We start from the raw sequence: 21,012 nt of genomic DNA on the forward strand, positions 1-21,012 counted from the left end.
ACACATACTCATTAACTGGTAGAGAGGAGAAGAGATCCATTAGTAATAGTTTCTAACTTTACTCTAAGCTTTTGAAAAGTAAGAAAGACTCCCAAAATCTTATTTTCTATAACAAAGTATGTGACTAGGTATGCAAATAGGCATAAGGCAAGGGGAAAATGATATCTTATTTAACAAATAATTTTTCTTATAAATAGCCAACTATATATATATGTATATATATATATATATATATCAACTACATGTGACAACTTTACAGATATATAAATATAGTAATTTGTGTATGTGTGTATAGGATATGTTCTTGGGAAAATGTGAAGATTAAGATAATGGATATGATATTTGCAGGAAAAATTGTATTCATGAGAAGGGTAGCATTCACACATACACTGCATAATGTAACTCGTAAGGTCTGGGGTAGAGAAGCCTGCTCACAGGGCGGGACATGAATTTCTGACTGGAATCCAGTCCTGGTTCCGCCATCGATGGGGGAAAGTTACTAACCCTCCTGCCTTTGGGTGTCTTCATTTGTAAAATAAATAGTTAAGCTAGGACAGTGGCTCCCAAATAGTGGCCTGTGATGAAATTTTCATTAGTTCATGGTGAAAAGAGAAAAATAAAAACAATAGACTTATTTGTATAAATTCATTTATTTTATAAATATGTTAAAATGGCTTGCTTTGATGAACAATGGGGATTTTGTTTCCTCTTTGAACATCCTCACACAATTCAAGTATGTCCTCTATAATGGAACCCTAATAGTGAAAGTATATCTGTCTTTTTACTAGTTCATAAATCAAAAGGTCTGGCAACCACTCAACCACTAATGTCCTGTCCAGCTGCAAAATCCTATCCTCTTCTTAAATCACAGATGATATAAAACTAACTCTAAAGTGGGAAGGAAAAGAATAGAAACCCCTTTTATTCCCCTCCCCACCTTGTTCTTGTTTAGCTCAGCATTTCCCCAAAGGTGTCCTGTGAAAGACAAGCCCCCAGCAAGATATTAGAGCTATTTCACTAGAGAAAGGATTCTTAGTCAAATGAGTTTGAGAAACAATGGGTTAAAAATGTTGGGCAGGTTTTTTTACTGAGTAATTCTCAGACGTTGTGAAATTCTCACATCTGTTGGGACTCCCCAAAAGACGACAAAGCACGAACACTCCTGAAGTTATGGGTGGAGAGCAGATGCCTGCCCAACCCCCTTTTGAGGTCAGTACACCTATTCTAGGAACACAGTTTGAGAAAGGTGACTTCAGCTAAAAGAAATTTCCTTAGTAGCTTCCATTATAAAGAAAAACATAGCACCAGAGACAAGGGGACTGCCAATTATTTTATAATACAATTATTCTAATTTGACAGGGCTTTTTAACAACAAAGCTACAGATATTTCTTAAAATTACAAAGAAAACCTGGATGAAAATTCTTCAAATTAAAGTGCAAAGAACTAGACAAAGTTTTGTGGCCATTTTGGGCAACTTTTCTTTTAACCACAACAAATAAAGGAAAACTGTGTCAAGAGATTTGTATCCAGTGATTGCAACATGATAATTAAAGCATTTGGAATTTGCAGAAGCCTGCAGTAACAAAACTATGGCTATCATCCCTACACAGTGAATATGAGGTAAAATAAAACCATCTGTAGGTACTGAGCCTGAAAAAACCCATTTTCTCTCAAATGATGTGTCCTTGTTAAATATTTCAGCAGGAGGAACAATTAATTCTAAATGCTTGTGCCTCCTAAATGATTTACTTAAACACTTTCACCTTGATCAAGAAACAAACTTCTTAATAGAAGAAAAAGGTCTAATAGTATGTGTTTGTATTTATTTATTTGCTTGTTTGTTTATTTATTTATTTCTGCATAATTATCTGATGAGAGTTAAGAAGGTTTACTCAGCCCCTTTTATTGCTTTTTACATCACAAGCGAAATATCAACTAGCTAAATCCTCCAGCCCTCACATTCTAGATTCAAGTTTCACTTACCACACTGAGGAGAGAACAGTTTTCACTTGGGACAAGATGATTTTGGAACAAACGATCCAAAGGGAGGACCTAGGAAGGATCTTTTGGATATTCTGACACTAACAACCTTTCTTTCTGATTCTGTGCACACCAGGTTTTTGACAAGCCTGTGGCTCTGCATTACTTCTAATATTTTCCATCATAACTGTATAGTAAGTTCAGCCTGTTTTTCATAACCCTGCTGACTACAACAGTCTGCAGCCATAAAAAGCCTTCACTGACCTGGAGTTGGCTTAGAAAGTGCCTCTGCAGACAAACAAAAAAGTACATGCAATGTTTATGTTCAAAGATAGGAGAGAGGCAAGCTCTTGTGGTGGTGCTGATAGGCGCAAAAGATTTTTAGGGTCTAAATTTAGAATGTTTAATTTTCTTTTGATGGGATTTGTAAACAAAATACCAACACTAAAATGAGAGCAATTTAGCCAGGAAAAGGGGGAGTGTCCAGTCCAGCAGATCAAACCCGCTTCCAAACTCCCCTGGAGAGAAGGGTCTACAAATTAGCACATGACCCTACCTTGGTGTGCCCTGCCTAGCGTCCCTCAACCCCCAAGTTAGCAAGTACGCGTGAGGTTTACACCATCCAAAGTTTCAGAATTAGCTTCTTTTAAACCTCAAGCCAGTACTGGTTTAGTCTCTGGGAAGGGCAAAAAAAACACCAAACGAGTCTTTTTAATAGACTGCCATACCCATCTACATATGACTCAATATACAAATACAATAGTTTGAATCTATAGCATTCAAGCTACTGTGAACAGCTGTGAAACCTAAGAAGTTGGTCTTCATTTTTGCATTAAAGAGATTCAATAGAAAACTAAGTAACAGAGGGGGAAAAAAAAGTAAAAGTTTAAGCACTCCTTCACACATCTGAACTTTTGACTCTCCACAGAAGAACTGTATTCCCCTCCCCCAATCTGGTAAAGTAGATCACATTTAATATCAACATTTAAAAACTAGTATCTCTTAAAAAATTATTTTTAAAACACAAAACAGCAGAGCTACTTGCCTTTTGGCAATTTCTGTGCATTTCCCAGGGCTAGTGCAATACTTCCACAGAGAAGTAGACACCCCAAGCTGGAGAGCATGTTGTATTTGCCACCTCGCACGGGGAGTGATGCTGGTGGGCGTCCTGCAACCCTGGAACTGCATTTAAGTGGACTGTCTCCCAGTGACAGAGGCGGGCGGCTGCACTTAGCTCTGCTGTGGGCTTACTCACAGGGGGTGGAGACAAAATGACATCACACCCTTTCCCACACACACCAAAAAAAAAAAAAAAAAAAAAGGCACAACAGCAAAAACATACCATCACATTTCTGTCTGCTATGTTGTAACTGTCTCTTCTCTCTGTGATATAAAAATTGAAATTTTGGTCAATCTATATTTGTGAAAGAAAAAGTATTTAGGCAATTCTTAACCATTCGATTAACTCCTTTTAAAAATCCAGAAAAGGCATACCCCAAACCATCGGAACAGAGTAAGACCTTATTAAGAAGGAAACTGTTTTTAATTATCTAGTAAAACAATCCAATTCTTCTTTTAAATGGGAGTAAACTCGTAAAAGTACACTTTGAGCCATTCCGAAGTTCCAATATCATGAGAAACTTTAAAGAGTAAGTCATTTTACATAGCAACTCATTATACATAACAGGCATATATATATAAGCGTATATACACACACAGATACATACATACATATATTCTAGAGATCTGGATGTAGAAATGGAGAAATCACTATTATTAATTGATCCCTAGCTCTGGGCTGGGCTCTGGAATAGTGCCCTTACCTATATGATTGCATTTTAATCTTCACAGCAGCTATAAAGGAGATACAGCATTATTCCCATTTTACCAGTGAGAAAAACTGAGGCTCAGAGAGGTAAAGTCTCCTGGCCACACTAGGGTATTCTAATGGTTAATCATTTGGGTGGGCTCTGGAATAGAACTGACTGCAGTTTAAATCTGGATGCTCTGGGCGCCTGGATGGCTCAGTCGTTAAGCGTCTGCCTTCGGCTCAGGTCATGATCCCAGGGTCCTGGGATCGAGTCCCACATCGGGCTCCCTGCTCGGCGGAAAGCCTGCTTCTTCCTTTCCCATTCCCCCTGCTTGTGTTTCCTCTCTCGCTGTGTCTCTCTCTGTCAAATAAATAAATAAAATCTTTAAAAAAAAAATAAATCTGGATGCTCTGTGACTTTGAGCAAATTTCTCCATCTACCTCTCATCAACATTGTGTAAATTCAAGGGCTTGCTCCTTGCGAGGCACTGATCTGATTAATTCACATTTATTAACCCATTTCTTCCCCAAAATAACCTAGCAGGCATGGTCATCACCCACATTTTCCAGATGGAGAAACGGGGCATAGAGAGGTTAAGTGAAAGGCTTGAGGTCACAGTGCTCATCAGCAACTGAGCTGGCATTTTAATCTGGCAATTTAACTCCAGAGCCTCCACTCTTAACTGCTAAACTTTCCATTCTAAACCAGAGATGATAGTACCAATTTCATAAATTTGCTAGCAGGAAGGACTTTGGGACAGTACTTACCATAGCACCTGGCATACAGAAAGCATTTAATAAAGGCCAGATACTGAAAACAACAATCATGATAATAACAAACCCCCAATTAAGGAGAACTATGATTCTAACTGCACTTGTCTGTCTCTAAAGCCCACACAGGTCCTCTCTCCCTCTCCCACAATCTAGACACACTACGGGAATGACTGGGTTAATAAAGTACTTGAAATGTCATCCAAACATTTACATTGACTCTGAAAATAGCTCGTTTCATGGGTTTGCTGTAGCTGAACCATAACACTAAGTGGGAAGTGGTATGCTGGTCTAAAAAAATTCTAGTCAAAAAAGTTACCAAAAGAAAAATTGAAGAGACAGCCCCATCTTCCAAAAAAAGCGTGAGAAGGCACATTGTTAAAGTCATTTGGAGCCGGCCAGGTCTAAGCTCTCACCAGAGGAATGCTCTGGCACCGGCTACGGAAGGGATTGGGTTATTTAACAGGTCTTTTTCATCTCTAATTTTTTACTTGGCTAGGCAGCTCTCGCAAACCCAAGTTTGGACGTTCATCCAGCTGGCACGGCGGTCTCGGCTTCTATATGCCAGTGCCATCAAATTAAGCCAGTGAGACCACTGTGCTAGCAGGAAATAACAGGTTTTCTGAGAGGGGGGAAAGAAAAACCCCAGCAGAAATATTGAGAAGGCTGGTTCTCCCAACAGTGTGAGGGGCCGGTCCCAGGGTTAAGTAATGGAATTCAAGAGTCAGCTTCTACTTGGCCCACAGGCTAAGTCCGATCGACGTTAGCAATCAGTATTTGCAGTCTGGAACTGACTGGGGAATAATTAAATAGAGGGCAATCGCCAATTATTTTGTCAGAAAAAGATGGCTGCACTAACTTAGCTAGTAAGACAAGGAGCATTCAATGCAGATGTTAAAGTATTAGAGGTCTCCTCAGACCAGGGAGGAGAAACATCCTAAAGAAACGGACCATGATTCACCTTCTCAGAGAACAGGAAGTTTTCAGTTATGACAGAGTCCCCACCTAAAGAAGAGGTACAAATGCTCCAGAAGAACACGAAGTGCCTTGTTACATGAGATAAAACTTCAGGGCCATGGTCATGTAATCAGTGGAGAGTTAAGGCCATTTTGAAGGAAGAATTACCCTCTGACAATAGGTGATATCAGATAATGTCTGTGGAGTACTTTGTGCATCTCTGTTAGGTTTCTCAGTTGTCACAGAAGAATGCTGACATTAAGCCCTGGTTCAAATGCCTCTGCAGGCACTTGTGTCCATATTTATCTGTAAATATAAAACTGTGAAGCTCCATGGGGCACCTAGGTGGCTCAGTCAGTTAAGCGTCTGCCTTCGGCTCAGGTCATGATCCCAGGGTCCTGGGATCAAGCCCCGCATCGGGCTCCCTGCTCCGCGGGCAGCCTGCTTCTCCCTCTGCCCCCTGCTCGTGCTCTCTCTCTCTCAAATAAATAAATAAAATCTTTATAAAAAAATGTGAAACTCCATTACTTGTGAGATTGTAGAATATTGAATTGTCACCAATATTCGTGGAAAGCCTTTTTTTATACATTTGTTCAAACCCACAGAATATACAACACCAAGAGTAAACACTGATGTCAAATACAATTTCCTGATGATAATGATGTATCAGTGTGAGCCCATCAATTGTGACAAATGTAACTGATTTGTAACAAACTCCGGTGTGGGATGTTGGTAATGAGGAGGGCAAAGGGTATATGGTATATCTCTGCATGTGTGCGGTAGGTATATGAGACTGCACATTCCACTCAATTTTGCTGTGATCTTAAATCTACTCTACAAAAATAAAATCTATTACCAAAAAAAAATAAAAATCCTTGTTGAGAGGACATTTAGGAATAACTGCTGGAAAAACACATAAAATATATTTGTATTTTCTCTATGTTCTGTGAAGGGATGAACCAATTCTGTTTGTTTATCACTGTAGCCAGTGCCTAGAATATAATAAGGATACAGTATGATGAGTGTCAAATGAAACAGAATCCATCAATTCCTCCAAATAATCTAAAGGGATCAAGCTAGAGAAAGTTAGACTGCCTTGGAATGCACAGTTGTCGGGGGACAATTCTCCAAGGGACCCTCATGTTTCTGTGTATCTTATAAGCAAAGGTACTGATTTCCTGTGCTCCAGACTATCTTTCCAAAGATGTTTATATAGGAAACAGGCTTGGAAGATAGAAGTTTGTTTACTGTCCCATAGAATAAAAGGTAATGTCTTCCCTCTGGGGCAAAAAGGGAACACTTGCTCATATCCTATTAGCAAAGAGCCAAGTTCCCTAAGCTCAGGGTTTCTGCGGCATGTGTAGGTATTACCCATACCTCTTTGCATTGCCCTTTGGGAATCTGAGCTCCTAGAATGGGAACAAATGTGATATTCAGGCTAATGCTATTGCTGTGAGTAAATAAACTGTCCTTTGTCTTTGACCCTGGAGTCTGGTGTCTCCTGCCAGCATTAGTGAACCATGCATGCTAGTGTGCACATAGGGTAAAATCTCAACCCTTCACAATTCTTGACAATAAGATTGGCACACTCCAAAATACCTTTTTAGATAAACTTTGGTATAATGCCATGATCAACATTCAAGTCTACTGTAAGAATCAACAATGAAACTTTCTGCTGTGCATAGTAAGAGCATTGTTAGACATTGCTTATTAAATCATAGAGTATCCTCTTAATTAAAACTCTGGGGGAAAAATTCTGTTCTTTATGTAAAAAAAAAAAAGACTAGTTTTTTTCCTGAGCAACTGTATTTATTTTGTGACATTGTAACCAGGTTTTTCTTACTGTGTTGACGGATAGAAAACCAGGGCCAAATGTGTCCCCCACCCATACTAAGTGTATAGGTCTTTGTGGTGTGCATGTTTTGGCATCATTCCTGGCTTTGTTTTTCATCCCACCCTTATTTGTTGCTTATCTTACTTGGAATCTTAATTTATGTGATTTCATAAATTGCTTTCATTGTTGTTTTGGAACCTAGTGAGGGATATGCAAACTCGACACACAAGAGTTGTGTCAAAAGTATATATCAAAATATGTGAAGTGAGAATCTGGGAACTTGTTCTCTGCTTTCTTTTTCACACAACAGTAAACCCTGATGGAATTCTGGTCCGATGATCATATAGCATCACCTCTTTATATATATTTTCTCTTTGCAAAGTAGACAAAAGACAGGAGGAAATCCAGAACACTACACTAAACACATGTCAGATTTTTCAGTCATTTCACATTTGGATTTTGAAGCATTCAATATTAATTCCATTGTTTCAAATGAGCCTTCCACGAAAACTCATAAATCTTTCTAATCTTGGACGTAAACTCAGTGCAGTCATTTTACCTATCAGTTCACAGTTTGTAGTCTCTCCTTCTTAAGGTCCTGTGCTAGGACATTTTAAAAGGCTTATATATCTACAATTAATAATATGCAAAAGTATGCTGTGGCTTTCTATGGGATAATAATAAAAATAACATTTTATTATGACTCATATTTGAAAGAGGTACCCCAATATTCCATATTTTTAGCCCAAATGTTGTTTCTATAATTACTGGCTGAATGAGACCCATGATTCAATTGTACAAGTATCCTGTTCCATTGGGGGTACATTTGACCAGAGTGTAAAGTTCTCTTCCATGATGCTCTTTATATCAGAGGGAAGTACTGCTCCTTAAATGCCTAAGTTTGTAGGTCATTTTTCAGTCTGTCTAAAGGCATCTAGACATCTAGATTTTTGGCTTCACAATCTTGAGGTAATAAGCAACTTGTATTTGGGACACCTGGGTGGCTCAGTCGGTTAAGTGTCTGCCTTTGGCTCAGATCGTGATCCCAGGGTCCTGGGATCAAGTCCCGCATCACACTCCTTGCTCAGCAGGGAGCCTGCTTCTCTCTCTGCCTGCCATCCGCCCCCCCCCCACTTGTGCTCTCTCGCTCTCTCTGACGAATAAATAAATAAAATCTTTTAAAAAAAAGCAACTTGTATTTACAAAAGAATATAAAGAATCCTTTCTTTCTATTAAGGTTTGCCTTCCTTGTTTTGTCTAAATTCTACTTTTTTTGTTTTTGAAATATAGTGGACATATATTAGTTTCAGGTACATAACATAGGGATTTGACAGTTCTATACATTATTCAAGGCTTACCATGATAAGTGTAGTCACCATCCATCACCAAAGATATTATTACAGTATCATTGACATATTTTTCATCTCCGTGACTTATTTATTTTATAACTGGAAGTTTGTACCTCTTAATCCCCTTTACCAATTCATCCATCCCTCCACACACCTGCCCTCTGGCAACCACTAGTTTCTTCTCTGTTTTTTAAGAGTCTGGTTTTTTGTTTGTTTTGTTTTTTAGATTCCACATATCAAAAAAATCATACAGTATTTATCTTTCTTTGACTTATTTCACTTAGCATAATACCCTCTATGTCTATCCATGTCACAAATAGCAAGATCTTATTCTTTTTATGGTTGACTAATATTCCATTGTATATATACACATCTTTTTTATCCTTTCAACTATCGATGAATACTTGGGTTGCTTCCATATTTTAGCAATTGTAAATAATTCTGCAATAAATATAGAGGTGCATAATTCTTTTCTAATTAGTGTTTTTTATTGGGGGGGGGCAAATACCCAGTAGTGGAATTACTGTATCATATGGAATTTCTATTTTTAATTTTTTGAGGAACCTCCATACTGTTTTCCTCATTAGTTGCATCAATTTACATTCCCAACAAGAGTATACAAGGGCTCTCTTTTCTCTACATCCTCACTGACATTTTTTTGGTTTCTTGTCTTTTTGATAATGGCCAAAACAAGAGAAGGAATTTTAAGCCAGAGAATGTGTCAGAAGTGGGTCCTGAAAGTTAGAGTATAGCATCAGGGAGTCCAAGAGAGCATGGGGAATGTCAGGGGGTGGCAGGAGATGGGACAAGTCAGAGGCTAGTGGTCCTGGGAACATACCCTAGACAGGAGATTTTGCCAGCAGGCTGACTTCTACACTTTATTGAATGTGGTATATGGAAGGCCTGATATGTTATAAAGCCTGGGATGGAATAGTCATGATCATCATCTCTTAAACAATAGATCCCAGATCTTTTCAGTTTATTATTTAATGGAAGTGACACTTCTCTGGACACTTGCCAGCATTGTTTGCATTGGTTTTGGGTGTGACAACCAGACTGCAAGCAGAGGACATCCAATGCTTTGTTATATTGTAAAATTGAGGTTGAGAATTACATCATGTAATAATGTCTCTAATGAGAGAATAAAAAGAAATAAGGAAATAAAAAGGAACTTTTTGAAACAAATTTGAAGGCACTTCTCCCTAACAGGATAGATATTTGTGGGCCCTTCTGGCTATAGCTACCCACTGAAATAAAGTGCAGAACAATAATATGAAGGAAAGGACACATTTCAAGTTCAATTAGAAAAATAAATCCCGATATGAAAGGGAAAGAGGTAGGGAATGAGGCTAACTGAGAATAATAAATTGTTCTTAGAAAGTGACAGCTTCTTGCCTTGTCAATTTTTGCCATTCTAACTGGTGTAAGGTGGTATCTCAATGTGGTTTTGATTAGAATTTCCCTGATGGCAAGTGATGATGAACATTTTTTCATGTGTCCATTAGCCATTTGTATCTCTTCTTTGGAGAAGTGTCTGTTCATGTCCTCTGCCCGTTTTTTGACTTGATTATTTATTTTTTGGGTGTTGAGTTTGAGAAGTTCTTTATAGACCTTGGATACCAGCCCTTTATCTCTAGTGTCATTTGCAAATATCTTCTCTCATTCTGTGGGTTGCCTCTTTGTTTTGTTGGAGAGGTTGTGGAGAAAGGGGAACCCTCTTACACTGTTGGTGAGAATGCAAGTTGGTACAGCCACTTTGGAAAACAGTGTGGAGGTTCCTCAAAAAATTAAAAATAGAGCTACCCTTTGACCCAGCAATTGCAGTACTGGGTATTTACCCCAAAGACACAGATGTAGTGAAAAGAAGGGCCATATGCACCCCAATGTTCATAGCAGCGATGTCCACAATAGCCAAACTGTGGAAGGAGCCAAGATGTCCATCGACAGATGAATGGATAAAGAAGATGTGGTCCATATATACAATGGAATATTACTCAGCCATCAGAAAGGATGAATAGCCAACTTTTGCAACAATGTGGATGGGACTGGAGGAGATGATGCTAAGTGAAATAAGTCAAGCAGAGAAAGTCAATTATCATATGATTTCACTTATTTGTGGAACATAAGGAATAGCATGGAGGACATTAGGAGAAGGAAGGGAAAAATGAAGGGGGGGGAATTGAAGGGAGAGATGAACCATGAGAGACTATGGACTCTGAGAAACAAACTGAGGGTGTTAGAGGGGAGGGGGTGGGGGGATGGGTTAGCCCAGTGATGGGTATTAAGGAGGGCCCATACTGCATGGAGCACTGGGTGTTATATGCAAACAATGAATCGTGGATCACTACATCAAAAACTAATGACATAGTATATGGTGATTAACATAACATACATAATAAAATTAAATTAAAAAAACAGAAAGTGACAGCTTTTAATGGTTGAATAATTTGAGTATTTAAAGTAACAATCACTGATAAGGACAAAAGTACACAGAATTTTAATTTGTGATGTTCTGTGTTTTGACTTTGTGACACTCTAATTTTCTAATCTCTATCTCTATTCCAGCTTAAAAACAATTGTGTTTGAGGTTAAGGAAAAAAATAATAATATGATGTAATAATTAAATACTTAAAGGATATTGAAAATTGAGGTTGAGAATTACATCATGTAATAATGTCTCTAATGAAAGAATAAACAGAAACAAGAAAATGAAAAGAAAATATTTCCTTGCTTTATACTTACACTGTTAATATGGTGGCCATTAGCCATATGTGGCTATTTAAATTTAAATTAATTAAAGCTAAAAATTCAGTTCCTCAATCATTCTAGCCACATTTCAAATGCTGTCATATGTGGCTACTGGTTATCAGACATATCAGACAACCCAGATGTGAAAGATTTCTATCATTGCAGTTCTGTAGCACAGCACTGAGCTTGACCATGTTAGCTAGCATCAAACTCTACTCATGGACAATGACCAACATTCATATTTTGAATTGTCATTTAATTAATGAATGAAAGACTGAATGAATGAATCACTCTCTTCTGATCCTTTGTTTCTCTTTTCAAAATAAATATAGCATGCTTTTATTATTCTTTGTTATTAAACTTCAACTAATATAGGAAGTTTTCAAACTGAGAAAGTAACAAAGGACAAAGAAAAAAAACAGAAAGTAACAAAGGACAAAGGAATTTCATCTACAAATTTCCAGCTCCTAAAGTGTCAGGAAACCATCACTGAGAGAATGTAATCTTGGGTTTCTGGCAGTACACATATTAAAGTGGTCCAGCCATTGTTGGTTGCTAACCCAACAACCATTCTTTGTACTTCTTTCTCTCTCACGGCACTTGCCTCCCAACACAGAAGATACCTTGGGAGTCTCATGTGAATAAGTTCTGGCCCATAAATTTTTTAAAGATTCATTTATTTATTTTAGAGAGAGAGAGAACATGTGTGCAAGTGGGGGAAGGGGCAGAAGGAGATAATCCTCAAGCAGACTCCCCGCTGAGTGGGGAGCACAACTTGGGGCTCAATTCCACAACTCTGAGATCATGACCTGAGCAGAAATCAAGAGTTGGATGCTCAACTGACTGAGCCACCCAGACGCCCCAGTTCTGGACCATAAATTAAGGGGATTTTGCCAAAGTGCTTACAGCAATGATTTATTTCTCTGATAAAAAGAAACTCACAAGAAGATGGCTCTTTCCTACTCCCTTTTCCTGCTTTATTATATTGTTACTATTACTATTATTAATTATTAAATCAATTGTTATCAAATGAGAAAGGAATGCTTAGAGGTATGGCAGCCAACTTGTGGCCGTAGGAGAAGGACCTAGAAAAGCCTGAAAAAACTCACCTAGGGCCCTTATGCTGTTGACCTTAGGACCAATCCTGGAATGCTCTATCTATGGATTTGTTACAGAGAAGTTATACAGTAAATAAACAACAATGTATTATTTAAGCCATGTCTGGCCAGATAATTTGATCTTTGCACCTCTTTGTGCTTAAATTTACTCTATAAATAGGCATAGCAGTCTCTACCTTATCGGGTTATTGTGAGGAGTAAATGGTTTAATATACGTAAAATGCTTAGAACAGTGCCTGACCCAGGGCAAGCCCTCAGTTACTATTGGCTATTGGTGCTATGGTTGTTGTTCTTGTTGTAATTATTGCAGCTGGAATTATATGGACACAACATTTAATGAAGAGTATTCCACGATATAGGCCTGCTCTTCAGCAAAGACACCAATCAAAAGATGTGAAGTGTATAGAAAAGATTTAACCAACTTCTCTGAAAGTTCCTTTTCTAAGCACTTAATTTGCTACCAAAGACTGGGGCATTAAATGAAACTATTATTCAAATGGTCACATTTTCAGGGCGGAGCAAGATGGCAGAGGAGTAGGAGACCTGGATTTCGTCTGGTCTCAGGAATTCAGCTGAATAGGGATCAAACCATTCTGAACACCTACGAACTCAACAGGAGATTGAAGAGGAGAGTAGCAAAAACTCTCTGAACAGAGAAGCGACCACTTACTGGAAGGTAGGACGTGCAGAGAAGGGAATCCGAGGTGATATTTGGGAGGATAGACGGCGGGGGAGGGGGCCTCCGTCAGCCGCTTCTGGCAAGTGATAGAGCCGCGCAGCACAAAATCGGAACTTTTAGAAGTCGGCTCTGCTGAGGGACGTCGCTCCAGTGGCTAAGCAGGGGGTGGAACCCTCGCGGGATAGTGTGGTCACAGTACCCTCGGGGTCACAGAAAGACTGGGGGTGCCTGAGTGCAGCAGAGCTCCCAGGTATCGGAGCGGGGAAGCCGGCTGCAGAGACGGAGCCGAGGCGTGGGCTCTCAGCTCGGGGTTGCCATAAACTGTGATCCGTGGCCCAGTCGGGCCACTGCTCCTCCAGCAGGGACCCAACAAGCAGCAGAGCCGGGGAGACTCCCCTTCCTCCCCCCGGGAGGAGGGGTGCGGGAGCACACCGCAGGGATCTGCTGGGTTTGGAGACTCCACATGGGGTCCAGGGCCAGAGATACAAACGCTCAGTCACAGGCCGGGAGAGCACGGAGTGCGGGGAACCGGGGACACGGGAATGACTGCTTTTCTCTGGGGGCGCACTGAGGAGCGGGGCCCGAGTTCTCAGCTCCTCCGGGTGGAGATTGGGAGGCCACCATTTTTGCCCTGGTCCTCCAAAGCTGTACCAGAGCTTGCAGAGAACTAAAACTCCTGAGAGCAAACCCGAGCAGCTTGCTTAGACCAGACCGACAAGGGCAGGGCAATTCAACCTCAGGCAAAGATATTTGGGAACCATGGCAACAGGCCCCTCCCCCAGAAGATCAGCGCGAACAGCCAGCAAGCCAAGACCAAGTTTACCGATCAAGGAGAACGGGAGAACTCCAGCGCTAGGGGAATACTGCACATAGAATTCATGGCTTTTTTTTACCATGATTCATTAGTTCATCAAAATTAATTTTTTTAACTGTTTTTTTTTTATTTTTTCTTTTTCCCTTTTTCAACCAACATCTTATCAATCCCTTTTTAAAAAAAAACATTTTTTATTTTTCATTTTTAGAGTCATATTTTATCCCTTCATAGTAGTTACCCTTATTTTTGGCATATATACATATATATATATATATATATATATATATATATATAAGTTGTTCTCTCTTTAAAATTTTGAGATACAGTTTCTTCTAACAGATCAAAATATACCCTAAATCACTAGTGTATGGCTTTGTTCTAGTCTCCTGCCTGACCACATTCTCTCCCTTTTATTTTTTTAATCTTCTTCTTTCTTTTTTCAAACAACTTACCTTATCAATTCCTTTTATAAAATCTTTTATAATTTTCATCTTTACAATCATCTTCCATCCCTTCATTGTATCAACCCTTATTTTGTACATATATGTCTTTCTTCCTTTAAAATTTTAGGAGGCACTTTTTTCTAACAGACCAAAATACAGCCAAAATCTAGTGTGTGGCACTGATCTATGCACTAGCCTGATCATATTTGATCATATTCTGCTTTTTTTGTATTGTTCTGTTTTTGTTTTTATCTTTTTTTTTTTCTCTTTCTTTCCCTTTCTTTTCCCCTGGTTTCAGGTCTTTTCTGATTTGTATAGAGTATATTTGCTGGGGACGTTGTTAACCTGTTAGCATTTTGTTCTCTCATTCATCTATTCTCCTCTGGACAAAATGACAAGATGAAAAAAATCACCTCAGCAAAAAGAACAATAGGTAGTACCGTCAGCCAGGGACCTACTCAATACGGACATTAGTACGATGTCAGACCTAGAGTTCAGAATCATGACTTTAAAGATACTAGCTTGGCTTGAAAAAAGCGTGGAAGTTATTAGAGAAACCCTTCCTGGAGAAATAAAAGAACTAAAATCTAACCAAGTCAAAATCAAAAAGGCTATTGATGAGGTGCACTCAAAAATGGGGGCACTAACTGCTAGGATAAATGAGGCAGAAGAGAGAATCAGCGATATAGAAGACCAAATGATGGAAAATAAAGAGGCTAAGAAAAAGAGAGATAAACAACTACAGGATCACGAGGGCAGAATTAGAGAGATAAGTGATACAATAAGATGAAACAACATTAGAATAATTGGGATCCCAGACGAAGAAGAAAGAGAGAGAGGGGCAGAAGGTATATTGGAGCAATAATAGCAGAGAACTTCCCTAATGTGAGGAAGGAAACAGGCATCAAAATCCAGGAGGCACAGAGAACCCCTCTAAAAATCAATAATAATAGGTCAACACCCCGACATCTAATAGGAAAACTTACGAGTCTCAGAGACAAAGAGAATCCTGAAAGCACCTCGGGAGAAGAGATATGTAACCTACAATGATAGAAATATTAGATTGGCAACAGACCTATCCACAGAGACCTGGCAGGCCAGAAAGGACTGGCAAGATATCTTCAGAGCACTAAACGAGAAAAATATGCAGCCAAGAATACTATATCCAGCTAGGCTGTCATTGAAAATAGAAGGAGAGATCAAAAGCTTCCAGGACAAACAAAAACTAAAGGAATTTGCAAACACGAAACCAGCCCTCCAAGAAATATTGAAAAGGGTCCTCGAAGGAAAGACAGAGCCTAAAAGCAGCATAGATCAGAAAGGAACAGACACAATATACAGTAACAGTCACCTTACAGCAATACAATGGCACTAAATTCATACCTTTCAATAGTTACCCTGAATGTAAATGGGCTCAATGCCCCAATCAAAAGACACAGGCTATCAGATTGGATTAAAAAACAAGACCCATCCATATGCTGTCTGCAAGAGACTCATTTTAGACCCAAAGACACCCCCAGATTGAAAGTGAGGGGGTGGAAAACCATTTACCATGCTGATGGACACCAAAAGAAAGCTGGGGTGGCAATCCTTATATCAGACAAATTAGATTTTAAAACAAAGACTGTAATAAGAGATGAAGAAGGACACTATATCCTACGTAAAGGGTCTACCCAACAAGAAGATCTAACAATTGTAAATATCTAGGCCCCTAACATGGGAGCAGCCAATTATATAAGGCAATTAATAACAAAAGCAAAGAAACACATTGACAAAAATACAATAATAGTGGGGGACTTTAACACCCCCCTGACTGAAATGGACAGATCATCTAAGCAAAAGATCAACAAGGAAATAAAGACTTTAAATGACACACTGGACCAAATGGACTTCACAGACATATTCAGAACATTCCATCCCAAAGCAACGGAATACACATTCTTCTCTAGTGCCCATGGAACATTCTCCAGAATTGATTACATCCTAGGTCACAAATCAGGTCTCAACCAGTACCAAAAGATTGGGATCATTCTCTGCATGTTTTCAGACCACAATGCATTGAAACTAGAACTCAATCACAAGAGGAAAGTCGGAAAGAACTCAAATACATGGAGGCTAAAGAGCATCCTACTAAAGAATGAATGGGTCAACCAGGAAATTAAAGAAGAATTAAAAAAATTCATGGAAACCAATGAAAATGAAAACACAACTGTTCAAAATCTTTGGGATACAGCAAAGGCAATCCTGAGAGGAAAGTATATAGCAATACAAGCCTTTCTCAAGAAACAAGAAAGGTCTCAAATACACAACCTAACCCTACACCTAAAGGAGCTGGAGAAAGAACAGCAAATAAAGCCTAAACCCAGCAGGAGAAGAGAAATAATAAAGATCAGAGCAGAAATCAATGAACTAGAAACCAAAAGAACAGTAGAACAGATCAACGAAATTAGGAGCTGGTTCTTTGAAAGAATTAACAAGATTGATAAACCCCTGGCCAGACTTATCAAAAAGAAAAGAGAAATGACCCAAATCAACAAAATTATGAATGAAAGAGGAGAGATCACAACCAACACCAAAGAAATACAAACAATTATAAGACCATATTATGAGCAACTCAATGCCAGCAAATTAGATAACCTGGAAGAAATGGGTGCATTCCTAGAGATGTATCAACTACCAAAATTGAACCAGGAAGAAATAGAAAACCTGAACAGACCTATAGCCACTAAGGAAATTGAAGCAGTCATCAAAAATCTCCCAAGAAACAAAAGCCCAGGGCCAGATGGCTTCCCAGGGGAATTCTACCAGACATTTAAAGAAGAATTAATACCTATTCTCCTGAAACTGTTCCAAAAAATAGAAATGGAAGGAAAACTTCCAAACTCATTTTATGAGGCCACCATTACCTTGATCCCAAAACCAGACAAAGACCCCATCAAAAAGGAGAATTACAGACCAATATCCTTGATGAACATGGATGCAAAAATTCTCACCAAAATACCAGCCAATAGGATCCAACAGTACATTAAAAGGATTATTCACCATGACCAAGTGGGATTTATCCCTGGGCTGCAAGGTTGGTTCAACATCTGCAAATCAATCAACGTGATACAATACATTAACAAAAGAAAGAACAAGAATCATATGATCCTCTCAATAGACGCAGAAAAAGCATTTGACAAAGTACAGCATCCTTTCTTGATCAAAACTCTTCAGAGTATAGGGATAGAGGGTACATACCTCAATATCATAAAAGCCATCTATGAAAAACCTACAGCGAATATCATTCTCAATGGGGAAAAGCTGAGACCTTTTCCCCTAAGGTCAGGAACGCAGCAGGGATGTCCACTCTCACCACTGCTATTCAACATAGTATTAGAAGTCCTAGCCACAACAATCAGACAACAAAAAGAAATCAAAGGCATCCAAATTGGCAAAGAGGAAGTCAAAGTCTCACTCTTTGCAGATGATATGATACTGTATGTGGAAAACCCAAAAGACTCCACCCCAAAACTGCTAGAACTCATACAGGAATTCAGGAAAGGAGAAGGATATAAAATCAATGCACAGAAATCAGTGGCATTCCTATAAACCAACAACAAGACAGAAGAGAGACAAATCAAGGAGTCGATCCCATTTACAATTGCACCCAAAACCATAAGATACCTAGGAATAAATTTAACCAAAGAAGCAAAGGATCTGTACTCAGAAAACTATAAAATACTCATGAAAGAAATTGAAGAAGACACAAAGAAATGGAAAAATGTTCCATGCTTATGGATTGGGAGAACCAACATTGTGAAGATGTCAATGCTACCTAGAGCAATCTACACATTCAATGCAATCCCCATCAAAATACCATCCACTTTTTTCAAAGAAATGGAACAAAGAATCCTAAAATTTGTATGGAACCAGAAGAGACCCCGAATAGGCAGAGGAATATTGAAAAAGAAAAGCAAAGCTGGCGGCATCACAATTCCGGACTTCCAGCTCTATTACAAAGCTGTCATCATCAAGACAGTATGATACTGGCACAAAAACAGACACATGGATCAATGGAACAGAATAGAGAGCCCAGAAATGGACCCTCACCTGTATGGTCAACTTATCTTTGACAAAGCAGGAAAGAGTGTCCAATGGCAAAAAGACAGTCTCTTCAACAAATGGTGTTGGGAAAATTGGACAGCCACATGCAGAAGAATGAATCTGGACCATTTCCTTACACCACACACAAAAATAGACTCCAAATGGTTGAAAGACCTAAACGTGAGACAGGAGTCCATCCAAATCCTAAAGGAGAACACAGGTAGCAACCTCTTCGACCTCAGCCGCAGCAACTTCTTCCTAGAAACATCGCCAAAGGCAAGGGAAGCAAGGGCAAAAATGAACTATTGGGATTTCATCAAGATCAAAAGCTTTTGCACAGCAAAAGAAACAGTCCACAAAACCAAAAGACAACCGACAGAATGGGAGAAAATATTTGCAAATGACATATCTGATAAAGGGCTAGTATCCAAAATCTATAAAGAACTTATCAAACACCCAAAGAACAAATAATCCAATCAAGAAATGGGCAGAAGACATGAACAGACATTTTTCCAAAGAAGACATCCAAATGGCCAACAGACACATGAAAAAGTGCTCAACATCGCTCAGCATCAGGGAAATCCAAATCAAAACCTCAATGAGATACCACCTCACACCAGTCAGAATGGCTAAAATTAACAAGTCAGGAAACGACAGATGTTGGCGAGGATGTGGAGAAAGGGGAACCCTCCTACACTGTTGGTGGGAATGCAAGTTGGTGCAACCCCTCCGGAAAACAGTATGGAGGTTCCTCAAACAGTTGAAAATAGAGCTACCCTATGATCCAGCAATTTCACTACTGGGTATTTACCACAAAGATACAAATGTAAGGATCCGAGGGGGTACGTGCACCCCAATGTTTATAGCAGCAATGTCCACAATAGCCAAACTGTGGAAAGACCCAAGATGTCCATCGACAGATGAATGGATAAAGAAGAGGTGGTATATATACACAATGGAATATTATGCAGCCATCAAAAGGAATGAGATCTTGCCATTTGCAACGACGTGGATAGAACTGGAGGGTGTTATGCTGAGTGAAATATGTCAATCAGAGAAAGACATGTATCATATGACCTCACTGATATGAGGAATTCTTAATCTCAGGAAACAAACTGAGGGTTGCTGGAGTGGTGGGGGGTGGGAGGGATAGGGTGGCTGGGTGATAGACATTGAGGAAGGTATGTGCTATGGTGAGCGCTGTGAATTGTGCAAGACTGTTGAGTCACAGATCTGTACTTCTGCAACAATGCAACATACGTTAAAAAAAAAAGAAAAAGAAGAAAATAGCAGGAGGGGAAGAATGAGGTGGAGTAAGTCAGAGGGGGAGACGAACCATGAGAGACGATGGACTTTGAAAAACAAACTGAGGGTTCTAGAGGGGACGGGGGTGGGGGGATGGGTTAGCCTGGTGATGGGTATTCAAGGGGGCATGTTCTGCATGGAGCACTGGGTGTTATGCACAAACAATTTATCATGGAACACTACATCAAACACTAATGATGTAATATATGGTGATTAACATAACAATAAAAAATAAAAAATAAAAAATAAATAAAAAGAGCAAACTGATGGTTACCAGAAGGGAGGTTGGTGGTGCAATGGATAAAATAGGTGATGGAGATTAAAGAGTATACTTATGATGAGCATTGAGTAATGTATAAAATTGTTGAATCACTATATTGTACACCTGAAACCAATATAACACTATATGTTAAGTATACTGAAATTAAAATAAAAAACATAACCAATGGTCACATTTTCAAAAGTTGTATTTTGAACAGAATCTTATGTGTTAGCCCCCCCCACCAAAAGCTTAGTTTCACTCCCCTAAATCTAGTAACTTGAAAATATTTAAATAGTTCAGAATAGCATGTCAGTGTCTAAAATAACCTTAAAAAAGAGTCAAATGTACGTGGGTATACTATTCCTCAAACCAAGCCCTTCTCTACTATATTTTATTATATTTTTAATTTTCTTTTCAATAGCTTTTATTAAAGTACAATTGACATAAAATAAACTGCACATAATTATACAATTTGATGAATTTTGACATGTTTTCACCTGGAAAACTCTCACCATAATAAAGATAATGAACATACTCATTACCTCCAAAAAAATCCTTGTGCTTCTTTTCAATCTCACCCTCTTTCCTCTCCACACCTCCCACCCCATTCCTCGCATCCACATATTGGTTTTCTATTACAATACTTCAGATTGCAGTTTTGAGAGTTTCACATAAATCAAATCATACAGTATACACTCTATTTTTGGATGGATTCTTTCACCCAGCATTATTACAATGAGAGTCAACCAGGTTGTAACATGTATCAGTTGTTCATCCCTTTTTATTGCTGAGTAGTAATCCATTGTATAGATATACCACAGTTGGTTTATCCATTTACCAGTTGATGGATATTGG

At 38.9% G+C, this 21,012-nt stretch overlaps 1 protein-coding gene across 10 annotated transcripts in view; it reads right to left on the minus strand.

Annotated features, from left to right (window-relative positions):
• Positions 1–3,105, minus strand: part of ABI3BP (ABI family member 3 binding protein) — a 238,445-nt gene extending 235,340 nt beyond the window's left edge. For all 10 annotated transcript variants that reach the window (XM_088026066.1, XM_028119206.2, XM_088026157.1 and 7 more), the window contains exon 1: positions 3,027–3,105. In XM_088026066.1, coding sequence (XP_087882192.1) covers positions 3,027–3,105 — 79 coding nt within the window. The remainder of the gene's footprint in view (positions 1–3,026) is intronic.
• Between the last annotated feature and the right edge of the window lie 17,907 nt (positions 3,106–21,012).

Source organism: Eumetopias jubatus, unplaced genomic scaffold (genome assembly GCF_037043125.1).
Source record: "Eumetopias jubatus isolate StellerSeaLion01/CBP00866 unplaced genomic scaffold, mEumJub1_p1.0 scaffold_1, whole genome shotgun sequence".
Taxonomy (NCBI): domain Eukaryota; kingdom Metazoa; phylum Chordata; class Mammalia; order Carnivora; family Otariidae; genus Eumetopias; species Eumetopias jubatus.